We start from the raw sequence: 12,259 nt of genomic DNA on the forward strand, positions 1-12,259 counted from the left end.
GTTTTTCATAGCGCCGTAAATTGCGTCGCAGTTTTTATTTTTTTATTGCAGAGATTAAGGGATGAAACAGGGGTTGCTGGATGGGGAATTTAATTTTCCATCGAACAGCAGTGGTTTCATTCTTTAATGTTAATTAGGAGGGGAGAGACGATTTTTTAATTAGCGGGCGAATTATTGGGGTGGCGCTCTGCGCCGAGAAACCATTGGGTTTCTCATAGCACCGTGACTTTCGTCGCAGTTTTAATTTTTTTATTACAAAGATTAAGGGATGAAACGGGGGTTGATAGATGGGGAATCGAATTCTCCATCGAAAAGTCCTTGTCTCATCCCTTAATATTAATTAGCGGGCGAATGAATCAACGGAAAAACATAAAGTAAACATTGAGGACAAGGAGGACATAAACCCCCCTTTGAACCTATCCCTGTGACAGCGGGACTGCTATAGGGCTTCTAGCAGAAGTTTTCCCTACCCAGGGTACCCCCACTCTACGTAATTCCCACTCATATACTTGTCCCCCACTCCAAAAATCCATGGATATTCTTCTTCTGGCCCTACTGCCGAGTTACCGGCACAGGCAGCTCGCCCAGCCCTCTGAATCGTCCGTGGCGCCCCGCCTCTGTTGGGGTCTCACTTATTCTGGCTGCGACTGCTGTCGAGACTTGACCGACGCCGTTGGGATTGTGGAGATTTGAAGGACTCACACAAATAGTTTGACTCTTGGGTAATCTATAATAAACTATATTTATTCAGCCAAAAGTTATTAAACATTTAAATGAATACAAATGAGGGATTGCCACAGCTGTGGTGTTAAACTTATGGAATCGTGAGAATAATAATAATGATGAATGGCGGATCGGGTTTTCCCGGTCGGTTTCGTTATTCCGTCTTCGGGATAAGTATTTGTTTGCGCCGTTGGCGCTGATGGCGAGCTCCGTCGGTAACAGTGGAATCTGATTGAGGCTGAGCCGCCACAGGATGTTGACACTTCCGCCATCTCCCGGCATACCCCCTACGGGACTTCTATTATCATTATATACACTCAAATTAATTTTCATCAATTGATAGAAAACAATGTTATAAACAGTGCAAATATAAACTAATGATTCGTCTATCCACTTTTATTGTGTTGTCAGATATCATTTCCCCTTTTTTAGCCCCAGAAAATGACAATACTAATAGCCACGCAATAGCCATGCAAATACCGTGGCTCCTGGATCGCCAGGGAAGTGAAACATGAAAATTCAATTTTCGTCTGAAACTCTCATAAGTTGATGAAAAATTGACAAAAAATTGGACAAATCAGATGTCATTTTGAAGCTTATTCAATGAGCTTTCTACTGAGTATACTATATATATATGGTTCATGCAAGAGGAAGAAGAAATTAAGTGTAGAAACTAAGGACTGAAGCCTGGTAACGCTCACGGACATTTCTATATTGGATATTGAACAGAAAAATAGAAATTGATCGGGAAGTTATTGGTTCGATAGGTCATACCTACTCCAGCCCAATGGGCTGGGAGCGAGCGACCAACAACCCAGTACAATTTTTTCAATGCCGTCTGTCTGAGTTCCCCCTGAAGCTTGTTCTCATTCGAGATATTCGAGTTGGACGACTTTTTCCAATTCGAGTTTTGTCCCTCTCTTTTTGAAAGGAGGTTTTTCAGGAGTGTTTTTGTTCTGGATAAGGATAACTATGGTTTACCAGAATAAATAATGTATAAAAGAATGAAATAAAAAATTAATTCAAAAATGAATTAATTCAATTGCCGGAAAATCCGAAGTTGATAGAAAATAATTGGAATTTTTTTTATTTGATGCTCTAATATACAGGTTTTTTATTCACATCTATTTATGCAATAATCTGTCGTATTCGTTGCAGTTTCTATTATCTATATTTTTCGATGGTATTTTCTGCTTTTTTTTTATGAAGGATGAAGATTAAATTCTACCCAAACCTCTATTTGTGTTTTAGATAGAAATCACTCATGATTTCAGCCATTGTACTTCGCTTGATTGAAATCGCGGTACGAGGAATGATCAGATAAATATCACACATGATTTAAATATTCATAGAGAATTTCTCCATCGAAAAATATCCGATAGTTTCGAACTACTTTTTTGACGATTTCTAATCACTGTCCATTTCTTCTGGGGCTGAAGATTCTTCCTCCTCCGGAATTTCCTTATCCCAATCCTTCAGATTTGCTCCCATTATAAAGTCATCTCGAAGAACACTCCAAAATTTATTCGACTAAACACAAACATTATGTTTTCAGTTCGATACTGGATAATTAGAGGTTGTTTAGATACTGGATAAATCGGTAACTACTTGGTGAATTATTAAGCAAATATCATCGGAAAGAAGAGGCTTAGCGGAAATTATTTAGACATCTGGATTGTCCATTAGTTCGATATTCTTCTCTAAACCAACTTCTTTTCGTGATATTCGTAAAATAATGCGCATTAATGTTTTGAACGCATATCTAGGGTTTAATTCCAATCAAATTACCTTCTCTGAGCCATCCTCTTCTCTTTCAGAACCAATTCGTTGATCCACAGTGATGCTCTTCGTTCCACCCATAAGAACATCCAAAAATGCTCGTTTATCGATACTCTTCAATACTTTTTCTCTCTTTCCTTCTAGTGGACCAGCTTCTACCAATTTCTTCTCTATTTCCTGTTGTTGATCCCTCACTGTATTGAATAATTGAACTACACCTCTGAAAAATATAAGAATACTAATGTTAGGTTATGAATGAGTTTTTCTTTATATGCGAAAAGTATTTCGAGATTTTTCTTTTGGTGGCTGATGATTATAAGAGGTTTATCATCAAGTTTATCATCACAAGTTGCTTATGAACTGAAGCAATCTCAACAAAAGAAATGTAGTGATATTTGGTTTCAAAATAACCGCTCCCCAAGGTTAACTTAAATTTCACGTTTGACTCAAATTTTCAGATTATTTTCTGTAAATATCTCGGTATTGGGAATTTTGGTTCTAAAATTATTTGATGAGATGAATGCGGGAGGAACTATTGTACCGATCCACTGAGGTGCAATTGACGGAAAATTTATCAATAACGAATTACTTTGTTGCTATTCTTTGTAGAAGTTTTTCTCTAGGTCTATTCAAAGGAGAACGTTTGACTCGAATTGAATGTTTCATTTTTTCTGTCTTTTTCAGTATCCTTAGTTTATCTCTGTTGAGGTCCTTTGTAGTTTTTTTCTCCACGAATTCGACCTTGATATCCCCCTCTTTACTTTCAATTTGGAAAGGAATTTTCTCATTTTTCGATTGGACTTCAGATATTTTCTTAGCCCTTGATAGTACAAGAGTCTTTTTCTTCTTGGGCTTATTTGTTTTTAATATCTTCTGCATGGCGTTTGCCCAGCCTGGGTTCCTTATGAACTTCGATTCTTCCTGTTCTGTTCCAGAATCAGCTAATTTTGCATCTTCCAGTAAGTAATCTAGATCTGAATGATCTTCAGGTAAATCACCAAAGTCACTGTGGGTCTCCGAGGCTTCTCCGTCACTTTTTTCAAATTTTTCATCTGAAAATCAATATTCCTATTTATAATTCATCGAATTTATTGGGTGGACCCAGCAAAAAGGTTACAAAAACGAGATCAGTTAAGTCAATTTGAAACTACACAGATCTTCAAAACTATCGGAGATATACACGATTTTGTAAAGACAAAATTATATGTAGATCACATTAAGCACCCCTAAGAGCACCTATAAGAATACACCTCCCTGCTTCCAACTCCAAAAAATCCAGCACACATCAATTTGAAATTTGAAATTCACTCGATTTGAAATTCACTCATCTCGTATTACCACGTTATTACTCATATGGGCTATTGGTAAATTATTGGACATTTGTGTGGATGAAATGAAAAAAACGTGGTATGCTTTGTTTAAAATATTGTAATCGTTTGAAATTCATTGATTGATTTTTTGTAAATACTCGTACAATCGAACTGGTAGAATTCTAGAGGAATTAAAAAGTACTTGATTTGAGAAGCGTATTTTAGGAATTAAAAATTCCATAAAAAATGTAAATAGTTCGAATAATTCAAAATTCTACAGACGAATATCATTAGTTACATTTCTGAGAGCGGTTGAATTTCGGAGGAAATTCCCTCGCAGAAACGTTCTCTTGAAGCTCATGAAAAACTAAAAAAGAGTTATGGGTCGACGGTATTCACGCCATTACTTGCGACCACTCTTTTTTGTTAATAATAATATTTAAGGGTACCTTTTCGCCATAGTTCATCATTTCATTATTATAATGATTATTACACTGAACGATTTTAGATTGTTTTTATCCGGGCTAATTTGTAATTAACCTGCAACCAATGATTTTTTTACTTTTTTTTTCTTACCTTTCATCTTCAAGATTTTTTTTTTAGTTTTCATTGTTTTAACTGTTAGACTCATTTTCTCGACGAAATTATACAATTAATTCCTCACTTATTTATCAATAAAAATTAATACAATCGATTTGTTCAAACAGTTCAAACCAAGTTTACTATTTTGGTTTATACATACACGGACGGTACGCCCGACACGTGGGATTTCTTCAGAACGAAGTTGCCAACAATTACCGTCAGATGTCACAATTTATAAATTCTGTTGTTGTAGACAACACGGTCGTAAATACAGGTGTCTGGAAAGTCCCCCTACCTTTCGGTGATGGGGATGGTCCCCTTAATGGCGACGTAGTATCAACAGTGACCGCTGGAGGCGCAACGTGACTAGAGGAATTTTTTCTTGAATGATATGATAATAAATTCAATGAAGCAGTAATTAATTAATTAGTTGTATCATACAAGCATAATTCCCTTCCTGTATTTAAGTTTTGCACTTCGAATTATTTTTATAACAATGGTTAGTCAAATAATGTTCTTTTAATGAGGCTTACGACGTTGCGCCTCTGGCAGTCGTCAAGTAAACTTCACAATCTGTCGACATTAAATTAGTTTTCACAGACTGCACGTGTTGTTTTGTGTTGTATTTGATCGAAAAAAAGAGAATTGGGGAAAAAATCTATTCCAATCAAGTAACGAGGCACTAATAACCATAAATTGACTGTTATTAGCCATAAAATATGCAGTACGTCGCTGCTAATAATGAGGTAAGTTTAAGAAATAATTTCATAATTTTTCCCTGGTGGAAAAAACTCCTAAAATCCTATTGGAAGAAAAAAGGGTAATTGGAAATAATGACGTTATTGCCGTTGACCCATTATTTCCGATTTAGGTTAGTAGCGCAATGCTGACACGTATGGAAAAATCCAATAGGAAAACCTCGCGAATTCTCTAGAAAATTCTATTGGGATTCTGGAGAAAATCTATCGGATTTCTATGGGATTTCTATTGGAATTTTATTAGTTTTTTTGCGCTGATTCTATTGCATATTTCATACGGAAAAGTCAATAGATTTTGAATTTCTCTCTCCAGAATCCCAATAAAATTTTCTAGCTAATTCGCTAGGTTTTCCTATTGGATTTTTCCATACGTCATTTTCGGTACGTCAGCATTGCGCTACTAACCTGAATCGGAAATAATGGGTCAACGACAAAAACGTCATTATTTCCAATTACCCTCTTTTCTTCCAAAGGATTTAAGGAGTTTTTTCCACCAGGGTTTGCCATTTTATTTGTTCATTTACTACTGTGCGGAGAAATTTATATATAATTTAATGTAGTCAGTTTTTGCAGACATTTTAGGCTAAACTCAGATTTCTATTACGTTCTTTGTTTTTCGATTCGCTTAACCCCAATATTGGAGTCTCTGAATCGAATACGTATGACTTTTTTTAAATTGTTATTAACGTTTCGTCAGTGAGCTACCGAAAAGTCGATTAAGCAGCGAGGGAATAAAAGAAAATAATTCCAATTATATCAGATAAGATGAATGTACCTGAGCGAATCCACCAATTCTGAATACGAAAAATTGCCTCAACATTTTTTAATTTGTTTTCTAATTTCTATCGGAAAGTATAGTCCAAAAGGAGGAAAATGAGCGCAAATGGAGCTCTCTAACTCAATTATTGGCCAAAATATTGAAGATTAATTTTTTTTCTTATAAAAACTTGCATTTTCAATGCTAATTACGAGCCACTAAGAATAACAAAAAAAAAATGAATCCATAAATTTTGTCGGAAATTTTCTATGCGACTTCCTATTCCTTTCTATATGAACCTTGTATGACCCCTGTATGACCCACATACGAACTCCATATAAACTTCATATAACCCTCATATGACTCTTGTATGACCGCCATATGACCATTTTGACCTTCATTCTGACCCTTATGACCCTAAATTTCATAGGAAATTCTATTGAAAATCCTATAGGAAATTCAATAGGAAATACCTGATAGGAAATCCTATAAAAACCGTTCGAATTTTCCGTAGGATTTTTTCACACGTGGTACTTAAAGCGCATCGATGCGGCTTTACTTTGCAACTAAATTAACGCAATAATTCGTGCAATAAAATGAGGAAAAAGAAAAACCATTGTAATTAAGCCGGTGTACTCCGAAGTTCAATGTAGTCCTATCAACTTTGCTGAGAGTACACATTTTAAATATTTGCCCTGCTTTTGTCATAATAATTGCGTTTTGATGGTTTAAAATGCGGAGAGAAGTTTGCAAGTCCTAATTCGAGGTGTGGAATTACCGTTGATTTTTTTCCGGTAAATTTACCGTAAGAATACCGTAATGTTACAGTATTGTTATATAATAGTCAAATAAAATATAATCTTGATGCAGAATTATCGTAATAATTTTTTGTCGGTAAACTTAACGTAAATTACCGTAACTTACATCTGTTACGTCTGGAGACGTACCGTATTTTTAAAGACAGAATAGAAACTAAATAATGATTAAAACGGAAGAAATAAAAATGGATAAGAAGAATTTAATTTGTAAAAAAATGAATCGTCCGGAAAGGGATTTTGCATTGGAGTCAATTTGAACCGAGTCTCATTTTTAATCGATATTACTCGCGAAAATATGCGAAGAAATTTAATGAAGGAAAAAGAGAATGAAAAAAAAAATAATAATTTTATGTAACGATCACGTGATCGTTAGGTGGCAACAGTTTTGAATTGTCTCCAAGCGCGTCATCACCAGGAGGTTCAGGTATCCGTACCGATGAGGCGTACCTTGATGCATCGACATCGGGTGATGCCCCCTCCATTAAACAAATACATTAAAACTCATATTCATACATGGATAAGTTTTGAAATATACATTAATTTTAAATCGTGAAATGACATTTTGGAAACTTTGACGGTTTCAAAAGTTATTTAAAAATACTAATTGAATATAAAGAGAATTTTGTTTGGGGAGCTAAAAAAAATAAATAATAAAAAAAATGTTTTGATTTTCAATGTAGATTTTGCGGTAATTTAAAAGAAAAAAAAATCATTTGTCGATTTACGTTTAAAATTTGGTTTGTAATTGATTCATTTCAAAGGGATTGATTTTGTGAAAAATTTTAATTTCAATTATTTGAATAAATTTGTTTTATTTGTTATCATCAAATTTCTTCCTCTATCATTCCTATAGTTCGCCCGACTCCAATCACTAGCTATTATCCTCGCGGATAGGCTAAAAATAGGAGAAATTTAACTGTCGTAATTTTTCAGTATTTATTTAATCAAAAATCTTTAAATATTTACTGTGATCATGGCATAACACATCTATACAGATCTTTTTCAATTTACACTCAACACAAAATTTTTTCTTTACTTTAACAGTTACCAATATTTCCGAAATGCGATTCCATGATCTCCAACAACCATATTTTTCGCAAGAAAAAAAAATGATGTCATTGTTAAATTATATTTTCCATTGGAATAGATGTGAAACTATAGGGCACCTATAGAGCAAATGCATACCCTCGAAAAAAATCGAAGGAGAATATCCTAAAAATATCGAAAAAGGATAATCATTTTTCAGTCTGTACGTGCAATTGGTAATTCGGAATGAATTCCTAATCTATTATTGTGAATTTGAAAAAATGATTGCAATTTCACAATACTTGTATATGTTGAAAAATTTCAATACACATGAATTCACACACAAGAATGGTAATTTTACAATCCCAATGTAGTAATTTCCGTATATATTCCAATAAAACTCCAAATATTTGCTGCAATATTCATGCAAAAATGGAGCAAATACCAATTTTTCTACCGAATTTGTAATTTTACTGCACATTGATGTAGCAAAAGTGTAGTAATTTTGCTAACTTTTCTAACGGTGAACGAGAGGAACGATGGTACGAAGCGTACACACTTACTCTCTTCCCCCACCCAGCCCTGAAATTCTCATTTTGAATTCGAAAGGCAAACATTCTTGACCAAAATTACAAGAAACTACTGGTAATTCTTTCGAAATCATTCCATATAGATGCAAATTTACCGTAATCCTATTTTACTAAAGATGAAAGAAACGTGAAGTTGTTTTATATCGAAATATCTCGAAACTGCCTGACCCGCTAATCCTCAATTTTGATTGGTCAATGAGTCATGTGAAGTAGTCGCTGAAAAAAATCCCCGGTATTTTCAAATTCTTCAAATGGAAAGAAGAATAAGAATAGTTGTTTATTGTTTCAAAGATACAAAATCCTTTTTACAATATGTCTCCATGGGGGTCGGAGTCATCCGTGTTTTGGTTTTACCAAAAGACATACGAGTAATCCATATTTGATTCTTCTAATTTTTGCGCGCGCTTTATACAGCTATTTACTACATAATAATATACCGCTTTAACATGAGACTTCTTTTTCGGTGCTAAGACATCATATATATTTAATAGTTGCGTGTGCTTTTGTAAAGTGGATACATTGTTTTGCATACGATTGGCGAGATTAGTTCTTTCCAGTGTTAGTGTCTTACATTTAAGTAGAAAGTGTTCAATTGAGTCCAGTTCGTCATGGTCACAGATTGGGCATTTTTCATTTGGCAAGAATTTGTAGGTATTATTGTTTACATACAGGCTAGTTACATATTTGCTGGCTAGTCTCAGCTGTGCTATGACTTTTTTCATGACTAAAGGAACCTGTTGATAAAGATAATCTTTTCTTTCAATTTCACGAACTACATTCGATTGTAAGTAAAATGCGTTATTAACAAAAGTGTTTCTTTCCTTTATCAATTTCTTTTCGTATGAATCCAGTAGAGCATCGCCTGCCCTCAGCCACTCTCTCCAGTCGAGAGAATCTCTCAATTTTACACTCCATTCTTTATTCAGCGAGTCTATAAAATCAAATATTTGAGACACCCAATTATATTGATTAGAGTGGTTTCCTCTTTTGAATAAGTTAACTTGATTTTTGAAGCAGACTAGGGGCAGGCGATGCTCTGGCATACGTAGAATCTTTACAATCCAGTTCCACGTGATTTTCCAGACTCTGATTGCCATAGGGGTTCTATCAATTTCAGCATAGATTAATGCTTGTGCCGTCGATTTACTGACATTCAAAATAGACTTGTAGAATCTTGCTTCAAGTGCCTCTATTTCCTTAATATATCTGAGGGCCCATACAGGACTGGCATACAGGGTAACAGAGGAGACCAAGCTATCAAATAGCGTGTGAATTGAGTTAATATTATTCATTTTGGTTCTGTAAATCAGGTTCTGTACTGCGCCAGAAGCCATTTTCGTTTTTTTCATCGCCTCGTCTGTTGCCTGCCTGCCTAATCCCGATGAGGTGAACGGTATGCCTAAGTAAACATAAGATTTTACAATTTCAAGCTCTACATCACCATAGTGAAATTTCAGATCTTTAGGAAGCCTTCCTTTCCTCCTGCAGTAAAGAATTTTCGTTTTACTTTCATTGACTGTTAGATTGTTTTCTATGCTATATTGTCTCAACACTTTCAACTTTGCTCTGAGGTCTGCTTTGTGATGTGCCAGAATGACTAAGTCATCTGCGTACAAAAGAATTATTACATCGACTTTATTATTAATATCAATACCGTAAAGCCCTTTACTACGAAAGTAGTCCTCAATGTCAGAAATAAAGAGAATAAAGAGCAGAGGGCTCAGGATTTCCCCCTGCAGTACCCCCTCTGTGATTTGTACATCATCCGTTAGACCCTCCTCTGTTTTCACTTTCAGTACTGCCCTATCATATAAACCCTTAATTAATCTTATTAATTTAGCACTGACACCCAGATTTAGGAGTTTTGTCCATAGTTTTTCATGATTAACCGAGTCAAAGGCTCTTTTATAGTCGACAAATGTCGCAAATAAAGAGCCCTTTTCTCTTCTGAGTTTTGAATGAATTATTTCCTGAAGGACATATATTGTCTAAACAACCCCTACGACGTCTGAAGCCCGCTTGACCCTAAGAAACTATTTCACACTCCTCCATCCAATAGTCTAGCCGGGTTGCCAAAATTCTGGTAAATATTTTTGTAATGTGATTTACGAGGGCGATACCGCGATAGTTCCCTGGGTCTTTAGGATCACCTTTTTTGAATATCATCGTCAGTATAACTCTGGACCAGTTTTCCGGCATAACTTCAGTATTTAGTAGTTTATTAAATAAACAAACAATGTAAAGTTCCCAATAAAACTCGTTAGTTATTGCATCATCGCCCGGCGATTTATTGTTTTTACTTTCTTTAAGGGCTTTCTTAAATTCAGACAACGTAATTTCTCTATCTAAATCTGGGTGAAATTCTTCAAATGGCAAAATTTTTTTTTCTGCGTCATATTTTTCATTTTTTCATGTGTGAAGTTTATCTTTATATCAAAACATATCTAAATTGCCTAATTGTTGATCATGAGAAAAAAACATAGTATTTATAAATTTTTTTAACACAAATTATTCTTCACTTCCCAAATTTTAATTTTTTCATATTTATCATACGCACAAATGATCAATTCTTGCTTCTCAGATTTTCATACATAAATTCTAAACTCTACAAAATTCATGAAAATTCTTCGGGTTCCCAAATAATTCGAGAAAAATATTTGAAGAGCTACAGTTATCTGGAAAACTGGAATTTTCCGAAGAATTCAAGAAATTTTTTCAGTTTTCTGGAAAATTAATTCATAACCCTCCCCTCATTTTTCAACAATTACAGATTTTAATCACATTATTTTAAAAAGTAAAAAAAGAATTAATCGAAAATTAAAAATTATTCATTGATGTTTCACTCTTTATTCTCTTAACTCTTGTTAAGTCATTATCAATATTTATAAAACATCTATGAGTATATGAAGTTTAATAAATTCGATTTCTTCATTTTCACAACAAAAAGATAAGCGCGCGCGAAAGAGCGCGCACAGATCTAGTGGAATTAAAATAGGCAATTACGGTAATTCGTGGTGTGAAAGTTATTTTTGCTTCCGAATTGGGGACGCTATAAATCGCTGCGATATCTGGTGGGTATCGCCTACACTAAGAAAAATGGCCGTCCGATGGTTTATCGTTGGCACTTCAATCAATTAATTTCCAAATCCTCAAGTTTTTCTAAAATATGACAACATCAGAACTTCGAGTACAACAATAAAAAACAATACTGAAATGAATGAGTTGAAGGGGAACTACTACTGTCAACTACAATGTGAAGGTTTGAACAAGTTTGAACGGGTAAACCACCGGTCGTCCATGTTATGAGGGCGATCACTACGCCACCATCGGTAAATAGCGGTCCCAATGGAACCATTGCATTCCTCCGAATTTAAGTTTCCAGTTTTCTTCGTGAAGATGACTAATTTGGGGGTCAGGAATCGGAATCTGATGTTTTTAGACCCTGTCTGCATGTATGTATGTATGTGTGTGTGTATGTGTGTATGTGACCGATTCAGTTTTTTCACGATAACTTCAAACATAATTATCTGAATCAATCGAATCTGGGCTAGAAATATGCGTTTTTATGTTATACAGACCGAGTTCGAAGATGGTGTCGATTGCGCTTTTAGTTTTTGAATTATTCTCAAAAATCTGGCCCAAGGTTGGTTCAATATTGGCGCAAGGTTGGCGTAATGTTGGCACAAGGTTGGCGCAAGGTAGGCCCTTATGGGGGTCTTATGGGAATCTTATAGGGGTCTTATGGGGATCTAATGGGTGTTTTATGGGGGTTTATGAGGGTCTTATGGAAGTCTTATAGGGGTTTATGAGGGGCGTTGCCAGGGGGGGTTGATAGGGGAGGTTAATAGGGGGTTGTTAAGAGGGTTGCAAGGGGGGACTGATAGGGGATTGCTATGGGTGGTTGCTATGAGTAGCA

The 12,259-nt window shown here is 35.1% G+C and overlaps 1 protein-coding gene across 1 annotated transcript; it reads right to left on the reverse strand.

Moving 5' to 3' along the window:
* Positions 1-1,783: 1,783 nt before the first annotated feature.
* Positions 1,784-4,573, reverse strand: LOC107045286 (RRP15-like protein). The gene is made up of 4 exons (XM_015267501.2): positions 4,389-4,573; positions 3,092-3,554; positions 2,512-2,722; positions 1,784-2,253 (listed from the first exon to the last, which is right to left on the reverse strand). The coding sequence occupies exons 1-4, from the start codon at positions 4,441-4,443 to the stop codon at positions 2,131-2,133; spliced, it is 852 nt and encodes a 283-aa protein (XP_015122987.1). The 5' UTR covers positions 4,444-4,573; the 3' UTR covers positions 1,784-2,130.
* Between the last annotated feature and the right edge of the window lie 7,686 nt (positions 4,574-12,259).

This window comes from Diachasma alloeum, unplaced genomic scaffold, assembly GCF_001412515.2.
Source record: "Diachasma alloeum isolate Michigan unplaced genomic scaffold, Dall2.0 Dall_scaffold_00908, whole genome shotgun sequence".
Taxonomy (NCBI): domain Eukaryota; kingdom Metazoa; phylum Arthropoda; class Insecta; order Hymenoptera; family Braconidae; genus Diachasma; species Diachasma alloeum.

Bases quoted from the DNA above. Each gene is read 5' to 3' on its own strand.
- LOC107045286 (XM_015267501.2), bottom strand. From the start codon at position 4,443: ATGAGTCTAACAGTTAAAACAATGAAAACTAAAAAAAAAATCTTGAAG. The intron at 3,555-4,388 runs GTAAGAAAAAAA...ATTGATTTTCAG, and splicing joins AAAAATCTTGAAGATGAAAG to ATGAAAAATTTGAAAAAAGT. The intron at 2,723-3,091 runs GTAATTCGTTAT...TATATTTTTCAG, and splicing joins CTACAAAGAATAGCAACAAA to AGGTGTAGTTCAATTATTCA.